At 40.7% G+C, this 26,455-nt stretch overlaps 1 protein-coding gene across 1 annotated transcript in view; it reads left to right on the top strand.

Annotated features, from left to right (window-relative positions):
- b3glcta (beta 3-glucosyltransferase a) overlaps positions 1–18,915 on the top strand; it is a 74,176-nt gene extending 55,261 nt beyond the window's left edge. Inside the window, exons 5-15 of the mRNA XM_080731346.1 lie at positions 1,335–1,411; positions 2,843–2,954; positions 4,590–4,726; positions 4,884–4,947; positions 5,369–5,500; positions 6,274–6,343; positions 9,253–9,366; positions 14,917–15,016; positions 15,494–15,613; positions 17,894–18,038; positions 18,285–18,915. Of these exons, the coding sequence (XP_080587472.1) occupies positions 1,335–1,411; positions 2,843–2,954; positions 4,590–4,726; positions 4,884–4,947; positions 5,369–5,500; positions 6,274–6,343; positions 9,253–9,366; positions 14,917–15,016; positions 15,494–15,613; positions 17,894–18,038; positions 18,285–18,452 (1,239 nt within the window). The 3' untranslated portion in view covers positions 18,453–18,915. The remainder of the gene's footprint in view (positions 1–1,334; positions 1,412–2,842; positions 2,955–4,589; positions 4,727–4,883; positions 4,948–5,368; positions 5,501–6,273; positions 6,344–9,252; positions 9,367–14,916; positions 15,017–15,493; positions 15,614–17,893; positions 18,039–18,284) is intronic.
- The last annotated feature ends 7,540 nt before the right edge of the window (positions 18,916–26,455 follow it).

A 26,455-nucleotide genomic window follows, 5' to 3' on the forward strand; every position in this document is an offset into this window, starting at 1 on the left:
TTGTGCAATCACGGTCCCATTTGTTGCTACTGTATCCACCGAAGAAGAACAGCATGGTTTCTTTAGATCAGGAGTAGACAGTGCATGGCAATGAAAGTGTCCCAGCTGAATTAACCCGGTGCATATGACATTAATTATCTGAACAATCAGTACTCATTTCTAGGAATTTGCCTATATTGCACTTGGCAGTGAACACAGTCAGAGCTCATTAACTGTACTATAGTCAGCACATCCGATACAGGTATAGAATGTAAAACGTGGGTGAAGTACCCGTTTCTCATACTGTAGCATCGCTGGCACCCAAGCTTTGGTGTTCGCCATCTTTCATGGTTGGCTCTGATGTGAGACTGCTTTCACTCTTTAGGATAATTCAGGGTTTTCTTTTGCTACGGTAGCACTCTCAAACAGTCTTGCACAAAGGGTTTCCACCAAGCCAAATTTAGGCTGGTCCGGTGCATCTCAGGAATGGAACTGGAATAATGTAGAAGGAAGGCACTGGAGCAAACTCAGACAATTAAAGCCAGTTTTATTCACATGGTGCAAATAACAGTGACGACATTTAGTTATCAATACATCTTCATCACGTCAGTCATGTGGTCTTATTGTCCCCACTAAGCGACTGACCGGCTGCCTTCAATGCCCTTTCCCTGATATGACGTCAGTCAGGCAGCCCAGGTGACCTTGTCTGATCCGCCAACTAACCACCAAGAAGGAATTTGACCGTGACATAATACATCTCCCCTTAATGAAATTGTGATGTTCAACTTTTCAATCCGTTTTTTTATTCCTATTGTTGATAGGTGAAGCACAAGTAGTATTTCTGAAGCAGTCTGTTTTATGCTAAGAGTTTTTCTTCGGAATGCTGTAAACCAAGAGTTTATACAAATGAAGAAAAACATCCATGGTGTCACCATGTCATCAGCAGATAAAGCTCATCTGAGATGAGTGCTAGCAAACCCCAGGTGATTAATAGTGTTTTCAAATTGCATGCAAGCTCAGGCCCATTGATTAAATCGGTGTTGCTGTTGCAGGAGGCTAGCTGTTTCTGTGAAAAATGTTCCCCTTGGCTTCCCGCATGATGAGTGAATCATGTAATAACGAACCACATGGTCTACTGCTTTGTTTTCATCACAGTGTGAAACATCCGCTTTTCACTGAAACCCCTTCACATGCCTTCTGCATTCCTCGCTGGAAAGTGGAAAGTTGATGAAGATTTTCAAGTTTTGCCAGTTGTTAACTTCTGTGCGCTGGATTAATTATTTGACTCAAGAATCTCAACTGGGTCACACGAGTTTCAAGAAGAATGTTGGAATGTTTTCTTTTGTCTCTTTCAGAATCCACCTCTGGTATTGCTTCTTCACAGTCTGTCAGATAATGAGGGAGACTGGAGTATTCTTCCTCTGCTGCCTTAGTAAGTGCTCCAAAACTCAGAGGTGTGAATGAGTTCATATTAGTCAGACTCCCTACAACATGGACAGAATAGAATAACAGAAACATCCACAAATAGTCTTCCAACAATGTATGGTGTGGGGTTTCTTTTATCAGTGAAGGGTGCATTTTAAGTCCATTGATCAATACTAAGTCACTAGAACGGATCGTTACTAACAATGTAAATCCTTCTTCCCATGATGCATGACGGTCCTCATGTGAGAGCGAGCCTATTGGTTAAGATCACCCAGTTTTTCACCCTGTAGTCCAAGCATTTACATTATTGGCCAAGCTCTTATAAATAAGTCCATATCCAATTAATCATTTTGATCTGATTCCAAAATGGCATCTGAAACGGTTTTCCATCACTTTATGAAGTTGGAGCCACAGGTGATTTAAAAAAACACACACCAAAGCATTAAAGATACACACTCTGAGGCTATATAGCAGAGGTCTTCAACAGGGGGTCCGCGACCCCTAGGGGGTCCGAGGAGGTACTGCAGGGGGTCCACGAAACTGTTGATTAATTTTTTTTAAATGTCCATTTATCTTTAAATATTTTTAAAACATTTTCCACATTTATGTTATAAATAAATCATGATTCTGTCCATTTTGAATAGATTGTATGCATGATTAGGCCTACCATACAATTGATAGATTGTTGATAGTGTTGACATTGGTTCTCAGTTAATAAGTAGTACGTTTAGAAATGGCAGTGGTACAGCCACCCTGCTCGCTGTACCTTGTACATCTATGTTTAAAATAAAATAAAAATGTTGTAAATGTTGAATTCAGGATCTGAAGGCCTGTAGGGCCCTGAAATGCCATGACTGGGATGAGGAGAGTGTAGAAATCTGACATGGGAGAAACCCTCAAGGCGGCTGTTTGTAGCTATAGTGTAGTCAGTACTGCTGTATAGGGCCCAAACATGGACACCCACAGCACAGCAGGAAAGTGCCTGGGACAGAGTCTACACAAGAATGCTACGAATGGCACTTGGTGTCACATGGGCGGTCCACATCAGAAACGAGGACCTCTAGGGGGACCTACCACGGGTCCCAGACAAGGTCAGAGAGAGAGAAGAATGAGGCTGGCAGGGCATGTGTCAGGCACCCGAAACTGGTGGCAAGCAAACAGACACTGTGGGAGCCAACCTAGAGCACAGCCAGGAAAGGAAAGAGGCGCACCACCTACGTAGATACACTGAACTCTCGTATCGCATTGCAACTTTATTTAATGGAACTGCAATTCATGGGATTCACAAAATAATCTCACCCACTCCTTTATATGTGGTGTAAAGTTCCGATGTGACAATTGAAGTTGATGTCTATTATAAAACAACATGCTTCTGTGCGTTCATCTATGTTCCATTAGTAGGTAATTGATATTTGTTGTTTCCTTTGTTCTCCCCCAGCTTTTCTAAATCCTTTGGGCAAAACTCCTCCTGGATTATATTTCTTGAGGAAGAAACCAACGTAAAAATGTCCAAACTGGTTGAGGTCCTCACAAAGTTTGACTGGAGAAAAGTGAGTATGCTCTCTAGCCTTCTCTGTCTCTGTCTCTCTCCCTCTCTCTCTAAGTCTATAGCGAAGTTGGAAGCTTTTGGAAGTAGCAAGTAATTGGCCCTATTAGAAGTATCATATTGGCTTTCACAGTTCATTCATTCAATGAGAATGAACTGTGAATTGAGGAAAATATCTCACACAAATCATTCCAATAATAATTCCTTCCTAAAAATCCCTATTTCATCAGAACTCATTTCAGTGCTCTCAGCAAAGGGTGTGGGGGGCAATGCTCTCAGCATGCTCCCCCAGCATTTCATGCAGCACTCGTAATTAAGGGATGTCCTGTTGTCATGGGGACAATAAAAATAGCAACTGAGATACAAAGATATGGTGTCTGGGACAGTCCTGGGACAGTAGGAACTTTGTAATTGATTGAAATTAGAAATTTGTGAGATTGGAAAGGTCCTAATCTTACTCTACAGTCTACACTAGTACTATGTCGCCTATGTCACTAGAGTAGGCCTACTACATAAAACTGTGTGTAGCCTACACACAAAGACAGATTAAAAAAAAAACAGACCCAATGTCCACAGCATGGTTCGCCATGAAGATTTAAAATCACCCATAAACCACATTTTTTATTTATTTGTGCCCACTCCAGTCATTAAACCTGTCAATGAGAAGAAAAAAGGGTTTGGGTGCTCGGAAGTTTTAAAAAAAATGTTTAGGGAAGGTGCTCTTTGGTAGGTGACTGAAAACTTGCAACATAGGAAAAAACCAAGGCACTGTTCTGGTGAAAAAGGTTAAAAAGCCTTATTGGAATGGCTAGTAATAGGGCACATCAGTAGCCTCGTACCCGCCCTCTTCCGGAAACCATCCTACTGGATTACGGAAGTTGGTTGTTTACTAGGCTAGCACATCAGTGGGCATGGTTTTCTGGTCCCACTAAAAAATCTGCCATTCATTTTTCCCCATAGAGATTACAAACTATTGATGTCAATTATTTTAAGCCTAGAATTGAGCCATCCAGGATCCTGGTGAATCATAACCATAAAACCTTTTAAAAAAATGAAAATGTAATTATATGATATACTACATTTAACACAGCGGGTGCCCAGAATTATTCAACTTTTAATTTGCTGGTGCCCATGGCAACCCGCCATTTTACCTACCTTTGAAGTACTGGCGAGAAAAGTAATCCGAGTAAATGTAATCCAAGCATGTCCTGTTTATTTCGCGAAAATCTTTTCTTTCAGTCAGGACAGTTTTTTATCAATTCTAAGCCACAGTGTTTGTGTTACGGCCGGTAGAAGAGGCCACCGTTTTGAGAAAAAAAGAAAAAAGGAAAAGAATCCGGAGAAAACAGCATTTTTGTGCAGCCGCTAAACAGGAAGTCAACGAGACAGACAGCACGTCCGGGTGACGTAATTTCGCGCTGCATGTTGGGAAATAGAGTTTGTTTCATCACCGCGGTAGCCAAGTACAGTAGCTACAGTACAGTATAGTTTACTGTACAACACGTCAACGCGTCGTTGGGCACTCGTAAACATCAAAGAGATTGGCGCGTGGGCACCACGTGGGCGTTTAATGTGTTAATAAATACCCTGCGGTAAAAAAAGAAAAGAAAAAGATAATAACACTATTTCCATTTATTAGGAGTGGTTTCTTGGTAAGCCCCTCCATGATGAGGAATCAACAATCATCCATCACTATGCCTTTGCAGAGAATCCCTCTGTCTTCAAGTACCCTGATTTTGCTGCTGGTTGGGCCTTAAGTATCCGCCTTGTTCAGCGGTGAGTACATAATCTCTGATGATTTCTTGATTTCCATATGGTTGTGTGTAGTTTTATTAATCTCCCCTAACGGTCATTGTTTGCTTTAGCTTTGCTGTACATTACATACGCATTACTTAATCAGGAATTGGTGCCAATCAGTGATTTGTTATTTCAGGCTTGCAAACAAAGTGCGTGATGAGCCACTTAAATCTGACTTTACCATTGACCTGAAACACGAGGTAAGATAATATGTGCGTGAAGCAATTGCCTCTAGGCCCTGCCTTGTTTTGAACGTCTTGATAAAGCTTCAAGCTCTTCAATTAATTTCTCAAGCTATTTTCCCGTCTGTCACGTTTAAGCCAAGTCTAATTTATTCGTTCCATCAACAAGAGTATGATATTCATCCAACCTTGAAGTGAAATCTCATTACTTCCTGCAATGGTCGTGTTGCAGCATACACTCTGTAGATGTTTTGAGTTCTTAAAGGGGAACACCACTAATATGGGGTTTTACATGAAGTGCACTCAACAGGCTTTATCCTGTCTACTAGGCTTCAGTTTCCCTGAGGAAGAGGATTATTGTTATATTTACAATGAGGACAAAGACGTGTGTGTCCAGCTGAGCTTGTTATCATGGCATCATCAATTTCCATCCCTACAGGTTGCCTTGTATATTTGGGACAATGGGAAAGGGCCACATCTAACTGCTGTCCCGGAGCTGTGCACTGAGCCAGAGGACTCTTCTAAAGCCCAGCACTGTGCTACAACTCTCAGCAGCCTTCCTCCACTGTGTGTGGGTACCATAATGCTTTTTGCACTGTCAATGGAATAATAATAATAACATTTGTATAGTGGGCTTTATGGAATGAGAACACAATGGTAGCAGTATTCACAAGAACATCATGACTTACGTAAAAAGAAGAAAATATAGTATATTCATTTAGTGTATATATCTATTATGCTCTCTGTTTTTTACATGTTTTTTATCATCTTAGATTTTAATGATTAAGTGAAATGTCTAAAGATTAGGGGCCTTATCATCCGTTCCAGCTGTGAAGGCCATTTGAGAATATTTATCAGGCTTACCGCACCATGAAGGATAGGGCCAACATATTTTTTCACTCTACTTACTGTACCACGTCATTTTACTCCCTTAACCACTTTCAATGTGTTATTCCTATTTTGGGCATGTCATTATAGGTGAAGGTTTCCCAAAATGTCTACTGCAAAACATTTCTAAAATTGATCTACAAGCTCACAACATGTTGCAATAGCCTATAGAATGTAAATTTTTGCTATTTTAGAAAATAGTATAGTATAACTGTCATAGAGTGTATAAGTGGCAAGGTTTGTTGCTTTGCATATGGTATCCTGACATTTCTTGAGCAGGGTGCATGTGTTATCTATTGACAGCACCTGTTGCTGATTTCTTCTCACATTCTAAGTAGAAAAAGCAAATCATTTCCTCAAATGGCAGATGCGTATTAAAGCATCCATTGCAATTCTGTATGTTCTTGTGCAGTGTTTTCATCTTGTGTTTTAACCTCCCTCTGCTTTTTCATGAAGGGAGCCCCTGTTAACGAAGAAGATATTTTTGTGGCTGTGAAAACCTGCAAGAAATTTCACAGTGAGAGAAGTGAGTTCCAGTATAGACCCACTTTGACCAAAATATAGATTCACACATAGTGTTTGTTATTGTACAGGTCTATTTGGGTAATTTATTAATTAACACAAGATTCTATTGTGCATACTTTTTTTCTTTCTTTTTTTTTGTTGTTCTTGTGACTCTTTTTTGTAGCAGGACATGCCTTATAAGGATGGAATCAAAAATGTGATTTAAGCGGAAGAAATTATGATGATTTCACACCAGCAGCAATCTTGCGCAGCCGCATGCTGAGAAAGTTTCAAATCATTAAGAGCTTTCTCCTCTGTGGTGGGTGGGAGCCAGTCAAATTTGGAGCGGCAAAGTTGAGAAAAACTCAAATTTGATTGCTTTGAGACAAACTACTCCTTAATCTTCTTTGTCCCAAGTGGGACATAAGTCTTCGACGATCTGCCTTCATCGGGAACTGTCTTGTGCTGCATGTTGTGCCTCTTCCCATGTAAGGTTCGTCTCCGGGTGGTTTTGGGTCGATCTTGACTCTGCTGGTGACCATCTTAGTGCAATCTTTGGGATTAGATCCTGGGTCATTCGGAGCACATGTCTCAGCCATCGTAGACGGCAGCGTTTGATTTCCGACACAACATTGGAGCACCTGGTTATCCACGTATCTTTATTTGAGATCTTCTCAGGCCAGAAGATGCGGTAGATTTTACGGAGGCATCCATTGTGGAAGGCATTGGTCTTTTTCATATGAAGTGTTGTCACTGGAGTCATACTTCAGCAGTGATTTTACTTTAATTTTGTACAGTTGTTCTTAGGCTGTGGCTGTACTGCTTTGGCTCCCAGATAGGCTGGAGCCTTGCAAAAACAGAGTGCACCTTTCCTAGCCTTGCTCTGATGTCTTTTCGTGTTTAATCAGGAGAGTTCATGCTGTCAATGGGTTTGCTCACTGCTAGTCCACTGCTTTCTGTTTCCGTAAAATATGTTGTATTTTTGCGGGATGAGGTCGTTGGCCCCACGCTCAACCCGCAACCTGGAGAACCAGGTGCTGATTTTTGTGCTCTGACATCACGCTCTGGCTTGATGTCCCTTTTATGCCCATATATGGAGATCGCTGATGTCATCACGAGTCGCACTTGCAAATTAATTACGTCCTTGTCTGTTTTATGCCCATATATGGAGATCTCTGTCCCGATGTCATCAATATTATATCTGGGAATGCCCATATTTGGTAATGCCCTTATACAGTATGGGCATGTTCTGACATCACATTGTTGACTATCATGCAAGGGTCTGGTGCAACTGGTCCGATATACATCACTGGCCAGATGGCCAAGAATTGGGCAAGGCCCTTTAGGGCGAGGTCGCGTGTCGCCCTGAGGCGTCTCACTAGTATACTATATACACCACAGCAAAAGGTGTATGGGGTACTCACTGTATGGACGTAGAGAATATTAACTAGAAAGATGCAATTGGAAATTGAAAGTGTGGTTGCCATGACTAGCAGTTGTAGTTGTAGTCGTGTAGCGAATAAATCCTTTACAAACAAGCTGCCAGAGACTGGCATCAAGTGTCTGTTCTCCTTCCTGTCTGTGAGCTCCCCAGCCAGGCACAGCTGCTCGCTTTGACCACTGGAGCTCTCACCAGAGTACAATCCGCTTATTTACAAGGGTGTCATAACCTCGGACATGCCCAATTTATTGCATTTTATGAATGTTTTCTTTGTGAGCTGGTGTGAATTCAGCATTACAGCTGCATTGTGCCATATTTTGGATCATCAAGAGGCCTGAAAATAATGTGATGTGTTAACGTTTCACAGAATGCTAGCCACCAACCAGTACTACTTTTATCTATATGGTTCTTTTTGTTTATTTTGTAAGGGGAAAAATTGCTCTATTATTCTCTTATATGACAAAATATTTCTCAGCTAAAGCAGCAATATTTTCATTGATTCACTAATGCGAGCAAACCAGTCGACAATAGGTGCATTCGTGCAGATTTATATTATGCTTCCTTGACAGAAAAATATGTGAGAATTCACATTATCATGTGACTTCTGCAGACCATTCTGGAATGGCTGTTTTGCAGAAACACCCAAAAAGTGGAAGAGCCAATCGGCGTCTTGCACTCAGGGCCATGTGATTGACAGACGCCGATTGGCTCCACTTTAACTTTTTGGTTTCTGCAAACGTGGCCCGCCCATCGCTTGGGGCCAGACCTTTCTGCACAAGACACATGGCAATGTGACTTCACGCAACCTGGATGGTCATTTACATTCCTTCCCTCATTCGTGTTCCCTGTCTGGCCCTGTACAAACATAATTGATACAGGGCATTACCCATGCATCCTTTGTCGTAGCCTTTCGCCACAACGTTAAAACAATGTCATCACATGCACCACACAGACACAACGATGGAGGGAGAATTGTGCTCCACTGAGCGTCCCTTTCTAGTTAATATGATGACAAATAGATTTCATCATTCATGATGCAAATATACTTAAGATATAACATTAACACTATTCTTCAAATATCAAAGCATCCTTGTTTGCCATTTAAAATTAGCGTTATTTATAATTATCCTAATTGATTCTTCTCTTTTGGAAGCACTGGGTAATACATTTCCGCTAAATGAGAATGTATATTGGAGGCTGTAGCTCAGAGGAATGTAAGAATTATCACCAAATGTAAATTTAATGTTTATAACTAATGGCAGTGATTATCTGGTATCTAGATTTGAATCTTGAACTGTCATCTTGAACATTCATTGGTATCGTAGTATATCGTGTTAAACATAATTCTCATTAATTGTACTCTAGCATTCCAACTAATTTATGTCCATTGATGTTCCTTTATGTACTCACTGATTAGTACATCTAGTTTGCGCTGACTCTTTGGTTTATCTGTTGTTCAAGTTTTGCCTTTACTTTTTGCTGTGCTGTAGTACCAGTGGTGAAGAAGACCTGGGAGAAAGATGCCACTTTTTTGGAGTACTACAGTGACCATGCTGATTCCTCTATACCAACCATAAACTTGGGAATACCTAATACAGAAAGAGGTAATTGATCTCATTGTTGCACCCTACCCACAAGCACTGTACATGCCATGTTTCACTGAACAGGCAATATGGGATAATCAACAGGGAGCTGGTCATTATTGAGAAATAAACCCCTTCAGGGTGATATAGACCCCTCCACTTCACGTCGGGGTCCATGTCAGCCTGTCTGGGTTTATTTCTCAATAATGATCAGCTCCCCATTGATTATCCCGCTTATTACACAGTTGCCTAATACAAAAATGAATAAATTGACCAAGAAGTTACAAAAAAGGATTTAATTTCTTACGCTAATAAATGAAAGTAGTCCATTAATTTATGCCAGGTGCATCCGGTGCAACGCGGTTAACTTGGAAAACACTGGTAGCAGCACATAACAGTGCTTTTTAAGTGCTGTCAATATACTGTAATGGCCGGTGGTTGCACCCCTCTCATCCAACCTGTGTATGCTAATACAGTAGATATTATTTATAACTGTGTCCCTGTTTGCCATTGCTGTTGTTTGACACTGAACACTGACAAGTGACATACAAGAATGAAACATGAGGATCTTGCTCTGTTTTCACACCAAACAAATATTTGGTCTAAGAAAATAATATTAAGGAGAATTACATAATGGCACTCTTCTAATCACTGTTATATCTGGCAAGCATGTGTTGTGACTATGTCGTGGCTGAACATATTTGGGTATCATGATCATTATCATTCATCAATTATCATTTTTAGCTCATCTATTCTATCCCCATAGACAATTGTAGTGCTAAATGATTGTATTGTTTCTAGCCAAGGCTTGCTCTAGAATTCAGGAATAATCAGTGGCTCAGTAGGGAGAGAAGCTCTCTGGGAATCAGAAGGTCCCCAGTTTGTTGCCTGGCTCATCCAGGCTTTGTATCAAATATCCCTGAGCAAGACACTTAAGCCCTAACGGCTCCCCTGTGCACTCACATGAGCAGCATACTGCTTGGTCAAACACAGAAAAAATAATTCCCCCCTCAGAGTATCAGTAAATACCATAGAATTCTATAAAAACTAGTGCGCGGATGACCCCACCCGACCTATTCCTTTCAATGAAAGTTGCTCACCAGCGCATGAAGCCAAGGAAATACACTCTACATTCGCATTTGGGCATTTTGTGCCCGCTTTAAGATTTGAGCATTGAGCATGCACATTACGTTTCAGATGATGGAAGCATGCGCAGTAGCGTTCTAAATGTGGAATTCTACCACTTTTTCTAGTCACGTGTTCAAATACTGGATTGTGATTGGCTTAAAACAGTAATAAATGAGGCCACAATAGCCGGAATGTGTGAAATGCCCGGATGTACATGCAAATGAGGCACATTTCCGAGATCAATACGCGATGAACGCATCCGGGGACTTCAGGAGGGAGTCGGAACCCTATGGTCGGAACACCTTTCCCCCCACCAACAAATGACGGTCGCAGCGGTCCTTTGTTTACTAACGTGCGTACTATCGTCGCCGATTTATTTGGATCCAATGCAATCCGCCAACTTTAAAGCCCCTTTTCTCTGAACCTATGCCTTTCTGGAAGCGAACAGCCTCTATTTACGGCCGGAACGGTGCTTTTAACTGACGTTAGCTTAGCTGTAAGCTAGGCGACCGAGTATTTCCCGGTGAATCTGTGCGCAAAGGTGGGGGCTTGGGAGTGTGGGGGTCTGGGGGACACGCACCACCACTGACTATTGCTGATGATGGAGAGGTTCTATAGCTTAGCCTTTATGTATTGAAAATGAGAGGCACTCTTGCCGATTTAGTAGAGACTCGTCTCCAATTGCAAGATATTTAAAAGTTATTTGGGGCCATGATGATGATGATATCCTTTTCTTCCCACAACTAGACTAAGGATTTTATATTGTCTGTGTTATTGTTTACAACCACTGTACCACAATTATTCACGTGTGGCAAGATTCACTCGTTTTTAGTAGGCTATATAGTGTAGGCTTAGAAGAAGCCTTTTCAGAAGTTAATTTAATGATTTCCATTTAATGATTTCATTTATCCTCATCTAATGCACCGTATGCACGCTGTTTAAAGGCCGTGTAGGCTTTTCAGAAGTTAATTGAATGTTTTCCATTTGCGCTAATGCACGCAACTGTTTTCGCCAGGTTTTAAGGTCTTATTTTAGTTGTTTCTCATAAGCTCGCAACCCTCCTTGCCCATCGGCCCCCACCTTTGCGCACAGATTCACCGGGAAATACTCGGTCGCGTAAGCTAGACATCTGTCTCAGCATGGAGTTGGCGCCATCTGGTGGTGAGTAGAAGATGTTGTTTGTGGCACTATTTGTTGTTATGGCGGAAGTTTTATAGGCAATAATGATTGTAACTTAAGATCCTTGCAAGTTACAACTATGTGTTTTCTTTCATGTATATGGGAAAAAGTGGTAGAAAAGCTATTTACCACTCGGGGTCGGACATTATGCTCTGATAATGTCCTGTGTTAGGGGGTTATCGGACTCGGCTTCGCCTCGTCCGATCACCCCCTAACACAGGACATTATCAGAGCATAATGTCCTCTCACTCGGGGTAAATTGCTTACGTCTTGGATAGGAAGCTTACCCTTTATTTTACACTTTATTAGCAGCCTCATGGAGCTTCAATCGTCTTAATTTTCCATCCTGATTGACTAAGATTTGCTTCCAAAGTTTGCACAACTTTGCAGGAGTGCTCCGTTTTGAACGAAATGCCTCAAATCATGAATGCTATAACAGGCCAATTCGTGTTTTTAACCTATAATTGCACCGATCTGTGCAAAACTTTGTATGCACACTCCATAGAGACCATGGAAAAACCTGCAGTATTTTTCACATCTGCCTTTTATAGCACCCTGGCCAATTCTGAACTTTGCTGGCCCACAATAACCTACTTGACCTGGTGGAGACCTATGCTCTGAGGCAAAACCTCAGATAGAACTAGAATAATCTAGACAATTTGAGGAAGTGAGGAAAGGGTGATGCAAGAACTAGAAATGGGATGCCAGCAGGTGTTTTATACCATATTGTTAAATAGTCCATGGGTGAACTTTGAAGTAACCCTATCTGCAATTCTGGGGAAACTCGTAATGGTGTAAAAGTGATCTTATCCTGACTTGTGATGTTTTATTCTATTAAATGAAAATTCAGCATGTGTCAGGGCCAGAAAAGATAGCCAATAATTCTGGTCCAAATAGCTCATTTGTACTGTATGTGATAAACTGATAAACTCGATTACAATTAATTAACGTGTGGCATCATGCCGATAGATACTATTCGTTGATTTAGAAAGAGATTTGTTCATGACGATTTGTTGATGATATATAAGAAATACTGATTAATTGATTAACCATAATGAGCAAGTTTCAGTCGGTTATTGGTTCTAAATATAGGTTTTGATATATTTTCGGTTAATTGCCCAGCCCTAGAATAGAAATTATGAATGGGGTCTACGTTACTTATCATAAGTTATACATCAATTATATCTATCTTAATGTGGAAGGTCCCAAGACCCATCATTTAGCCAAAAGCTTTCAGTCATTTGGATGAGAGATGCTGTTTTTGAGCTGCTGACTCCTCCCATCCTATTAGCATCCCCAAGTAACCTACAGTATTGCAATTCAAAATAATAGTGCAGAACTAGTCTGATGTGCCTCTAAAAAGTATGTATATTTTTTTATTCCTGTCAGCATTTCAAGGTGTCCTAACTTATTTCGTATTCACATTCTGAGAAAAACACCTTGAGGTGCCTTATAAATAAAACAGTAAGCCTCAGCATTCTTTGTGATGGTTGCCACCAGGGATTTCCATGTCTTAGCTCCTAGCTGAGTGGTGTCTGGATATTTGGATTCTGATGGGTACCTTTCCCTCCGTCGCTTGTACTTGTTGAGGAGTTTCCACCCTACTGCTGTTCATTGCAGGCTGGTGGCGGAACATTTTGTTCAGTCTGGCCCAGCATGCCACACATACTTTAATAGTTCTTTGCTCTTCCCGGGCCCAGCATGCCGTACATACCTTATTAGTTCTCCAAGATGTCATATCAAGGGTGGTGCCTGGTGGCTCAGCCAGTTAGTGCCCAGACTTAAGAACATTGTCCTAGTGAGCACGAGGACCCGGGTTGAAAACCGACCCCCAACTAGTCTCCAACATCTCTCCTCCTTTTTTTTGGTTTGCATGTCTAGAAATGTATTTTGTTTGATTTGATTAATTTACCATGAGAAATGTTGCAGCTTGTCTCCGTCTGTCTGTGTCAGTCAGTCAGTACATGGGTTGGTCACCTGTGAAATCATGGGTTGGTCACCTGTAACATCACCTACCGGTATGTAAAAGTCCATGGGTTGGTCACCTGTGACATCACCTATGTAAAAGTCCATATATAGGTATTCCCCAGGATCGCTTTTATGCCCATATATGAAGATCCCTGATGTCATCGATATATATCACTGGCCAGATGGCCAAGACATGGCCATCTGGCCGGGTCGCTTATCTCCCGATTAGGGAGTCTTACTGGAACATTATTAAGCAGTGAAATAAACAAACAAATGGATAAATAAATAACTAGAAAGATGCAATCTGAGGAAATTGCAAGTGTGGTTGACATTTTTGCATTTTCCCATTCAAGCCAATGGGGAAATTAATTAACTATTAAGTTATCTCAACGTACGGTACCTCTTAGCAAAATGCAAGCACACGATTCCTGATTAAGCCAGTCGATTAACTGGCTTCATCGGGAATCGTGTGCTTGCATTTTGAGTGTGTGCCCCCAAAACTTTGCAACTAAGTAGCCCGGCAAACTTTTGGGGTTACTCTATAAAGAATAAAGTTGGACAAGTACTATAGTCTGGTTGCTAGGGCACGCTAAATTAGCAGCATATTTCAAAAAAATAATATATTACTATTTACAATTTACCAATATTCAATTACTCAAGGACTGAATTTTTGTCTGACAAGTTACTGGACTCGTTTGAAGATGGGGATGGGGAGTCGGTTAGTTAAGAATTCAGAATCTCAACAAAAGTCAATGCAGGGGGAAATGGAGCAATGCCTGCATATGATATTTTGAGAGACATATGGTCAAACTGAGGGGGCCTGGCAGCCATGACATTTATGGCCTTCATGAAATTCCTGTCCTACATAATCTGTGATAAAACACAGATACTCTCCTCTTAAGAAAAGCCATTATATAATAGCTTCTCTAATTTTCTCAATGAAGCTATTACAGCAGCACATAAATCAGCAAAGTCCTTGATCAGTTCAGTGTGGGGTTAAAGTCTAATTAATGAGTAAATTGGCTTGTTTTCCGTGTTTCCCTGTACCTCTTCTTTAGAGGTGTGCCTTGTACTTATTAGGATTTTAACTCTGAGCCATTATGAATGCCTTCACCTTATTTGACTTATTGATATAGCGTTATTTTATACAGTATATCAATACTTTGTGCAAGGTCTGCTAGTATTTCACTTTTACTTATGAAGATGATTTATCTTCATAAAATACAATACATGATTTGGTCAATATGCGTTTCATTCCAACAAGGCATTCTGTTGAAATCATATCTCCTTTTGCAGGACACTGTGGGAAAACCTTTGCAATCCTAAAGCGATACGTTACCGACGCTGTCCCAAAGACCAGCTGGCTGCTTATTGTGGACGATGACACACTCATCAGGTTTCTTACATGCTATAATATATGACCAGTTTGCCAAGGCATTTGTATCTTAAGCTAAGTGGTCCTTACCAACTATCCTCATGTAGTTTTCTTGACAGTTATGTTAAAAAGTCAAACAAAGATCCTTTTAGACAGAAAATATATTTTTGGTGAAATGTCACCATTCTGTAAAATATGTGAAATCCAAGGGATATAGATTTATTGGATGTTTCACATATCTAACATTTCCCTTTATCTCTAGCAGATTGCTTTTCCATGTGACAGTGGATTTGTGATAGTGCCATGAGGGATTGTCATTGTGTCGTTGTACAGTATGTGTGTGTGTGTGTGTGTGTGTGTGTGTGTGTGTGTGTGTGTGTGTGCGTGTGCGTGCGCGCGTGCGTGCGTGCGCGCGCGTGTACACGTTTGTGCCTCTGTGTCTGTACAGGCATCACTGAATGATGAGTTTATGATGAGTTTGATATGTGCTTCTTGCAGCCTTCCCAGACTACGAGTCCTGCTAAGCTGTTATGAACCCTCAGAGCCTGTGTGTCTAGGGGAAAAATACGGCTATGGGCTGAGCCAGGGGGGCTACAGTTACATCACAGGAGGTGGAGGGTGAGTTACATGGCTCAGCCACTCTGGGATTATATCAATGAAAGAGGGAGAGGGACTGCAAGGCTGGTGATGAAAAATTGCCCTGTGAATGAAGTTTCATTCATAATTGGCAGAACTAGATTAAGATGCATGCTCCAAAATTTAAATGTAACTGTCAGAATGTTAATGTCAAAGCAATATTGGACCCGATTTTCCATGCAGGAAGTATTGCTGAATGTCTGTTTTCCTTTTAAGTGCGTCTGTAGGCTGCAGATTCTTTTCTGACTACCTTTGAGAGTAACATCAATTACTCTTGACATTTTACACCACTTCAGGTTTCCATTTTTATTAAAGCATTCTCCTGTGGAAAAAGGATACCCTTTCACTTTGAGTGACATGTACAGTATTTTCTGCCAGCCCGAAGATTGTATTCTCTGGCGTAATTACCTCCCTTCTTTACGAGATGCTCCGCATCAACATTCATCCTTGTGCAAAACTGCACAGTATTACTAGTCTGAAACAACGCTTTCCTCTCAGCTTGACTCCTATCATGTCACTCTCACTTTCTCATTTTGTTCCCTCCTCAGTTGTTCCCTGAAAATCAATAGCCAATAAAAGCAATATAGAAGAATATACAGCACAATACGTACAGTATGACAGTGGTTCTCAAACTCTTTGTGCCAAAGGCACACCAATGGGGACACTGGAAATAGGGACAGCAGGTTGAAAGTGCTTAAAGAAAATCTATATATAGTTTGGGGTTTAGAATTGGCCTCTGTATTGGAAAATATACTCAAATTGTAAATAAAAAAAAATATTCATAACCTTTCATATAGTTGTATATATTGCACAAATAATGTGTGGTTGTCACACGATTCCCTGGACTTGTCTCATGGCACACCGTTTGGGAATCATCGCAGTATGACTAGGGCTGTCACGATATGACATTTTACATGACGATTAATTGTCACTCAAATAATTGGCGATTAACGATTTCATTGTCTATTCGTCGTTGATAATTACATTTCTGTTTGGCTTTTAGGCTTTGAAGTTGCATATGGTAGATATGACACATGACCTAAATATACAAATACATTACTGACATATTTGACAACTTAGTACTTAAAAAATAACATCGATTGTGGAAATAGCCGATCTGCTATTTCCACTATTTCTGACATTTTTCAACATTCACGATTATGACGATTATGACAAAATAATTGCGATAATGTCAAATAATCACGATTAGACGATTATGTAATAATTGTGACAGCCCTAAGTATGACGCACACAATACATACTGAGGGGCAGCAGTACTGTAGCTCAGGAGGTAAGAAGCAGCTCTCTGTGAGCCGGAAAGTTTCTGGTTCAATCCCTGGCCAAGGCCATGTGTGGAAGTGTCCTTGATCAAAACACGTTGTGTGCCTTGCATTGTGTCATCAACAAACAACAGTTTGTGAATGTGTACTACTGCATGAATATACTGTGTCATTTGTAGCGATGTATCTCTCTACCTTTGCAGTGTGTGAGAATGGGTAAATGTGTTGTATTGTAAAGCGCTTTGAATGGTGGGAAAGGCAGGAAAGACGCTATAGAAATACTCAATAACACAATAAAGTGCATCCCCAAAAATCGATGTAAAAAGAGCTGAATTAAAGAAGATATTGTTTTCGGGTCACCATGAAGCCTGCTCCCAAGACGACAATGAAAATTAAATCCCCTGACTTTTCATCTATATTTAAATGTTTAACCCATTTAGGCCTAGGATTATTGACTGCTTTAACTATTGAAAAATAGCAGATATACAAGCTCACAGCGCGGCACCGAGTGCCGCGCTGCGAGCTTGTAGATCTGCTATTTTTGAAAAATCATGATAATTCTTTGCAAGTCTTTGAATATATCTATTTAAAAGCGAACATTTGTAACTCAAATATTTGCTTCAGGGTGGTCCCTGGAACAACATATTTTGAGATGGGGGTCCGTGGCCAGGTACCTGTAATTTTGGGGGTTCTTGACATGAAAAAGTTTGAGAACAACATGATTTAGAAGAAGGATTTAGAAGTCGGGTCAAAGATCGGGTCAAAGATATTCAAAGACTTGCACACATTTTCACGGTTTTTCAAAAATAGCAGATCTACAAGCTCGCAGCGCGGCACTCGGTGCCGCGCTGTGAGCTTGTATATCTGCTATTTTTCAATAGTTAAAGCATAAAATAATGGTTAAAGTGGTTCAAATCTAACGCGACTCAGGCGTGTTCCAGGTATTTGAGAGTTTAATGTCCTTCTGCCTGTATTCTTGCAGCATGGTGTTCAGCAGGGAGGCGGCGGTCCGACTACTAAATAGTGGCTGTAAGTGCTATAGCAATGATGCTCCTGATGACATGGTGTTGGGAATGTGCCTCAATGCCCTTGGACTTCCTGTCACACACAGCCCCCTCTTTCACCAGGTTATTACGCCGCCAGTCTTCAGATCTGCACGCTGTCTGTGTCTATCTCTGTGGCATGCATGTCTGTTTCATCCCTGTCAAGTTGACAAGACTAGAGTTGCCAGTGCTCAGTTTAAAACAATTGGTGTAAACGTTACAGAAGATAATATTCCTCCGTGAGTGTTTCTTTATATAGCGCTGTTGTCTCACTGTGCAACACACCTGCTTGCGATTGATTGCAATTAAAACCTTTTTCTTATTTTACAGGCACGACCAGAGGATTATGCCAGAGACTTCTTAGCTCACCAGGTGCCAATCTCCTTCCACAAGCACTGGAATATCGACCCTATTGCTGTTTTCAACAAATGGCTAAAGAACGACTTGAAAGCAACAGGCTCTGATGGACTTGATAAGAGCGCCAAGACAGAGTTATAATCATGTAAGCACACTGTGTGTGTGTGTGTGTGTGTGTGTGTGTGTGTGTGTGTGTGTGTGTGTGTGTGTGTGTGTGTGTGTGTGTGTGTGTGTGTGTGTGTGTGTGTGTGTTTGCGTGTGTTATGAAGTCATTGATGGACTTGTAAAGAATGGATGGACTTGTAAAGAATGTTGTAAGGATGTATCCTACATTGATGATTTTTTTTGTATTGTGAATCTTCAAGAATGAGAAAATAAGGACCGTTTAAGTGTGTGTCCATTACTTGATATTTGGGTACATTCATGACTGTGAGATTTCATTCAGTTGCATGTGTTGAGGTTATTGGTATGTTTGGAAATATGAATTTCATATTATATGGGTGTATTTATATCAAAATGTTCATCTACAGTAATGCTTATTGTGTTGAATTTAGGAGCTCCTCTTCTGAAGGATGTAACTTTCAACAGTTACTAATGCTGTATATTGTGCTACATAATTTTTGACATAAAATTATCCATATTTGGGAACGCGTTGTCTCGTGGAATGTGTTGTCTTGTGGAGAGTAATATAAAATCCTATTTTAGATTTAGATTTGTTCACTAGCCATAAATAGCTGAGACCAAGAGACTGAGCAGATTCTAATGATTATTATTATTATTATTATTTTGTGTCATGTTCTATACGGGTTCTATATTACTCAGCAAAAATGATGTATTTGCAACTGAAAAAGGGGTCATCAGATAAGGCCATGTCATTTTTGGAAGGTTGCTTACAAAATGCAGTCTATTGTAGGATGATCCAAAAGTGAAATGCTGCATTATCATTATTACTAAAGGGCACTGGTCTACTTGGGGACCACTCAAATTTGGGAACAAGTTCGAAATGCATGCCACACCCAGTTATGCAATATGCGTTGTGCCTGTTGTCAGAGTACTTACAGTTTACAGTTTAGGCATTCAGCAGACGATTAGAATCCATAGCGATTTACAATAAGCAGGTAATACACATCACTATAATAAGCACAAGATAATGTCAGTACATTAACAACAATATAACAAATGCATAGGAATATCTATCTAGAAAAAACAATAACATAGGTAGACCATGCACCTAATTAGTAAAAAACTTCTAAAACCTAAAAATAAATGCTATCTAGCTTCATGTATGGTCATTGATGGTCATAGAGGGAAGGGGGAGTGTTACAGTAGTGCTATGGTTTTTTTTTAGGTGTAGTCTGAAGAGGTGAGTCTTCAGTCCACGGCGGAAGCTAGGGAGTGAGTCTGTAGTTCAAAGTGCAACAGGGAGTTTATTCCACAGTTTAGGGGCCAGGAGGTCAAACTGTCTAGGACGAGTGGATTTTTGTCCTGGGGATTTTAGCGAGTTTTCTGCCAGCATCCCTGTGTTGGCTGATCTAAGTGAACGGATGGGGGTGTAGGGGTTGATCAGGTTTTGGAGGTATGGAGGAGCCATACCTTTGGCTGCTTTGAAGGTCAGCATCAGTACTTGCTGATTCTGTACTTGCTGTACCCATTGTACAGTACGGTACCCATTACTACAATAATATAACGTTAGGAGTTTATTATACAATCAACAAATGATTTATAAATTGGCACCGGCTTACTTGGGAATGACGCAAGTTGGGAATGCATGTCGCACCCGTTCTTGTAATAGCTGTTGTACTTGTCAGTGTACCCGTTGCATTGTACCCGTTGTCAGAGATCCCAGTGCTGTACCCACTATCAGAGAATCCCTGATATTGTGAGAAACTGCTGATGCCATGTTGATTGACATACAAGGGAATAAGACAGACCGAGCCGCTGAGTTTGTTTTTACTGTACATATTACCACATACCGGTATACAGCACAAACATGATGCAAAGATCAACCAAACTAATTGTGCTACAACTTTCTAAGTGCATGGAATTAGTACTTATTAACAATTTGCAATTTGTATGGTTTACAATGATTGTTAAAAAGATAAGACAAAAAGCCCTAAAGACCTGGGGGTCCCTGGGGGACCCCCAGATGTAAAAAATGACCAAATGTGCTCACACGTCACACGTCACACTTTTTCCCTGCTTATATCTCCGCACCCGTTGACCCGATCCATGCCAGATTTTACACACACACTCCTTGCCTGCCAAACTACGACCTCCAAGGACCCCCGGAGGCCCAGGGACCCCCAGGTCCCTGGGGGACCCCCAGATGTAAAAAATGACCAAATGTGCAAAAATGACCAAATGACCACCCCAACGGGGCTGCTCACGGGGAATTCCCGGGGACCACCGACTCCTGGTGCTCCAGAACGGATGCAAAAGTGCTGGCGCCCCCAGTGGAGGACCCCCTGCCACTGCAGCGCACATAAAATGCCGTAACTCGGGCTAGGAGCGTCCGGGAGAGCCGGGGCCGGTACCTATTCGTCCGCCAAGGCAACGCGGAGACCCCACCCCTCATTTCTCACATGGCCCTATTCTAGCGCCACCTTCAGGCCGATTTTTAAAACACATTTTTGGACACTGCTCCTACAGTTTTCGCCCTAAAATCACGAATATCACTACACAGCATGTCTACACTCATGTCATCAACATGGATCAGGAAGATTTTGGAAAAACACATTTTTGCCCTATTTGTGGAGATAAGCCACCTACGGTCGCTTATCTCCCGATTAGGGAGTCTTACTGGTATATACTATACATAATATACTAACTGCATAACAGAATCTGTGAATGAAAAAAACTTTATGTAAATTGAGAATCTGTCATAAGGTATTCGTAAACAACATGCATACTGTATAATAACTAGCACCTACAGGTAAATTGTCAACAAGGGCAGAGTGCAGACACAGCCTAAACTAGAAGCAGTGCTCTTCTGAGCACAGGTCTCCACCAGGTCAGGCATGTAATGTGTTTTACATAAGTCGGCCTCCTGATGGCGCTATAAAAGGCTGATGTAAAAAATGCAGGGAAAAGGTTTTACCTTGGCCTCTAAGGAGTGCGCATACAAAGTTTGACACTAATCGGTGGAGTTATAGGTGAAAACATGAATCGGCCTGTTTCGACCATGAGGCTGATTTGATTTTTCTTAAGTGGCATTTATTCCTCTGCCTATTGGGAATGTGCATGCACAATTTCACCAAAATCGCACACTGCGTTCAGGATTTCAGGCATTTTATTCAAAACTGACCGATCCTGCAAACTTTGAAAGCCAGTTTTAGCCAATCAGGATGGAATATGGAAAATCTGACACATCCATGTCGATCACATGACTGTAGAGATACTGTCTACTGATTTACGTGATTTTTGGACAAAATCTGTAGGAGTACTGGCAAAAGTTAGTTTTGCAAAAGTCGGCCTCCTGGTGGCGCTAGAACAGGCCCATGTGAAATATGGGCCAGAGGTTCTGAATTGGTGTCGAGGGAGTGTGTGTGCACAGTTTGGCAGCGACCGGGCCAACGGCGCCGGAGATTAGCTGGTAACGGACAAACGGACGGACGGACGCACGGACAGACGCACGCACGCACGGACGGACGGACGGAGGGGAAAACATACTCTCCCTCAGCCTTCGGCTGGTGGAGACAATAAGGAGTTATAGGGGAGTCTGAAGAGATGAGTTTTCAGATTGCAGCGGAAAATAAGGAGTGAGTGGCCTACTGACTTGGGGGGATTGTCTGGAGTGTTGGACAGGAAGTAATGGGAGAGACAGATTGAAGTGTGCCGGAAGGGTTGTAGGCTAGTTGGGGACCAGGTTCATTTGGGGGGTGGGATAGATAAGCAGATCTATAAGCTAATGAGCTTATGCTATTTTTAACAGATTTAAATCTGAAAGATTCTGAAAGTTTTCTCAAAAGAGGGACACCAGAGTTAGTGTAGTTGACTTACATTTTTAATTAAATTGTAAAATTGTGATATAATCAAAGAAATAACAAACAAACTCTCTATTTTATTAAGTCTGATCAGACACAGGGATGAACCACTCCCACTGGCCAAAATGAATGACCAGAGGGGAGTGTATCAAAAGTGGAGGCATGGATTTCCTCCCTTAGGCTACTTCCCAGAAAATCTAACCATTGTTAGGAAGTTGCCATGCATGACAGGTCATCAACAGACCAGCGTTTTAAATTGGATGTGAGCAACAACTTGGAACCAGTGGAGTGAGCAGAGATAGAGAGTAGTTGTAGTAGTAGTCACCTGGAGATGACTGAAACTTTTAGGAGCTGGGCAGACCGACTCCTTGTCGAGGAAGGGTCTCGTATCCCATGATGATGTAAAATACAAACCTACAGAATCAAGTGATCGCTGCAATGTGTGCCTTGAAGCACATCCGACTGTCCAGGATCTCTCCCAGTCAAGTTGTTGGCAGTTTGAGGAAGAGTCACCACCAGGGTGTTGATGGAATTGAAAAGATTCCGCAGGAGGCAAGACTTCCTAGGCAAGAAGAGAGGCTCTGTTCTGTCTACGTAAACTTGAGTGGGTGGGAAGACATCTGCTGTGAGATGCCATTCAGACATGCTGAGGTGTGCAGTGATAGAGCAGAGTTGACAGAACTAAGGGATCTAGTGTAGAATGAAAAGAGGAGAAGACAATGCACTGCATGGTTACTAATTTATATCTATCTTTATAAGATATACAGAAGATTAAAGATTAAAAGTTGTCTGAAAAGACCACATATTTGACTAAGAACATTAGTAGTTCCTAGCTACCTGACCCAACCTTTTATATAGTATAAATCAAGTTTGGCTTCGGAGGGGGGAGCATTGTCGGCAAACATGCAAGAACAACAGTATCTATGACACAATCAACGGGTGATATGTATTTTAAAACATGTTTTAACATTTGTTGAAAATCCTGTATGATTAATTACATTAATTAAACGTTCAGAAAAACTGGTTAAAAATAATGAACAATTCCATTTTTAGTAAATTTGATGGAGAGGTAACTAGCAACATTCTCGATTGTTCTCAGAGGTTTATGATTTTTGACTGCGAGTAAGCTCAAACACATTAGTAAGCTTAAAAGTCTTGGGTTTATAGTAAAAGATACAGATATTCTTCTATACATAATCAACTCTAATATGAGAAAAGCATGTTAGAATTTCTATCAACTAAATGTTCTGTATGTAAAACAACCATTGAGGAATCTCCAAAACTGCCTGCTCCACTCCTCAGATTTCAGTGTAGGCCTATTACAGTACAAGGACTTACAGTATTGACAAAGAATTCCAAACAAGAAAAGAAAGAAATAGGTTTAAATAGTGGTGGAACAAACCATGTAGAGCTACTATGTCTGTGAACAACAAATTCATTACGTAATTATTTAAAGAGCTCTCCCCACATTAATAAAATGATGCCATAACTAGGAAAGTACACTTCTATGTGCGCAGGTCCGCCAAATCTGACTAATACATCTTGATCACATTGACTCCAGAGATATTTTTACCAATTTGCATGAGTTTTGGATAAAATGTGTATGAGTAGTAGCACTATGGAGAGTTGCATCGTGATCCAAGGATCCAGAGGCTTTTGATAGTATGACCTACGGTTTATAGGACAAAACATAAAGTGGGCTCTTATCCCATCACCATGAAGGCTGATTTGAAAAATTTGAGGTGGCCCTGCTTCTTCCTTGGCATGTGGGAATGTGCATGAAGGTTTCATGGCAATTGAACACTGTATGCATGATTTGTAGAATTTCTTTTGCAAAGGTGGCCACACTTGAGATTTGCTGCTCAGACAGAATTATAATGGACGCAAACATAGACAGCACATCAGTGACACTCATCCCTCTCTGCATCTGTAAGGAAATGAAGAACATTTATATTTTCCGTAATATATATATTTTTACTTATTTATGAAAGGTCATTCACTTTGAGCATTTCCATATTAAGTTATTAATCTTTAACACACCTTATAACTGTTAGAAACAAAAGGAGAGGACTGATGAAAGAAAGATGGAGTTGATTTATACTCAAATCCATCTAAATTAAAGATTTAATAATGTATGACCATTTTGAGTAGCCAAGTTGGTTGAAATTAGTTTTGGTGTGTGCTCTGGGTAGACAAAACAATACAATACATATGCAATGGCATTAATAAACATAAACAAAATCAATAAAACAAGAGACTGCTGCATACCTAATGGTTTGAATTGATGATGACGAGTTAAGGAGCCTAACTACCTCAGGATATGTGCTTTAATGGAATATTAAGTAAAGGCCACGCTTATAGGTTTGGCAGGCAAGGAGTGTGTGTGTGCAAAGTTTGGCAGGGATCGGGGCAACGGTTACGGAGATATGAGCAGGGCAAAAGTATGACGTGTGACAGACTGGACAGACAGACTGACTGACAGACGGACAGCTGGTCGAGGTTTTGATAGTAAGTGCGACCTGACGGTCGCAATTAAGAACACCCGTTGATTTTATGACAACCCTGCTGCTCGAGAAGTTATATCCCTTTATCCTGGCGGTTAGTGTTACTGATCATAATCCAAAGTATTTACTGCTGATTGCCAATCAGGATACAAACTTACAAAGTTGGTAGAAATCCATATTTCCTGCCTTCAGTCTTTGCTTCTCCTTTTTGTTACACATTTAAATAATCAAAATGTTATCTTAAAAATGAAGGCTATATTCAATTTTAGCAATAGCGTGAAAATGTTTTGTTGAAATGTTGTTATTGGGTCATTGCTAATATCAGTTAAAAAAGTAAAAATGTTGACTTCAACATACACATTACTTTACATATTTATTCTGTTGCTTCCTGTGTACATCAAGTGAAATAATTCATATTGATTTATCTAACCAGAGCCCAGATGAGTTTCTGTTATCACATAAGTGGGTTCAAACATAATGAAATTAAGCATTCAATTAAGGACCATCTGTAAATCAGCTTCAGTGTACTGTACGGTGTTCTTCACAAGCAGTCTCTTGAATGCTTTGTTTGAATATAGACAACATTGTAGTACTGTAAGGTGGGGTCTGTCATTCAGTATGTTCATAGCACATACTGTACAGTATATGGACAGTGTCCATTGGACACCAAAACAAGTTTTCAACCATGGACAACATACAAGATAATTTCATGCCAACAGCAGTCTGTGTATGCGTTTATCTGAACTTCTGTCACAAAACTCAGTCCTTTGGCAATTATCTGTTTTCATAGTGAAAGTCCAGAATGAAAAATATCTGACATTTTACCTCATGGACCTTTTAACTGCCTTTATAATTGCTTGTTATACCTGGATTGAAATGCTTCCCTTTTGAGACGCAGACATTTCAAAGTCAATATTCATAAGAAACAACTTGAAAGGAGACCAGGCATAGCACCTTGGAGCATGGTGCGCATTTACAATCTGCTGAAACGCATTGGCATAGAAACAATAAACCTTCTACTTTCTTGTGACACTTTTCCCACCCATCGAGTGTGTCTTCTACCTGGATAAAAGGCTCTTTCAATCTTTCTCCTTGGCCATCTCATAACTGGTGCTTTTTACCAGGTCAGTGAAAATTGGTTTCAACCACCTTTCATGAACTCTGAATGTATTGTTTGTTATGAACCGCCACCTGATTACTGTATATGGGCAGCCAAATAACATTGTACTGCAAGTTGTAAATCAAAGAGATTGTTCATCAAATTCTTATCTACACTTCCCTAAGCGTCCACAGTACTTCACACAAGTTATTGTGATTCTCTTCCCTTCTGACTTTTCTTGTTTTGTTTAGGTTTCGGTTAGTGCACTGCAGCTGCACTACCTATGTTGGGAGTTACCTGTAAATGAATTGTTTATTTATATTGGGAGTTCAGTTCCCAGTGTGTTCACCAAATGTCTTGTGCTATTATCACTATGCTGTCCTTTTGGAGTCCAGACTGATTGTTGCAGTGCTTACAGCTTTCAACATGTCAGCACAAAAAGTGGAAGGAGGTAATCAAGCATGCTGGTTGAATAAAGCTTCATTGTTGTATCTTTGTATCGAGACTTTGATGGTAGTGAGATGAGATCCAGACTCCACTTTCCTTTTGATGTGGTTA

The sequence above is a fragment of the Nannobrachium achirus genome, assembly GCF_963921795.1.
Source record: "Nannobrachium achirus genome assembly, chromosome: 8".
Classification (NCBI taxonomy): Eukaryota; Metazoa; Chordata; class Actinopteri; order Myctophiformes; family Myctophidae; genus Nannobrachium; species Nannobrachium achirus.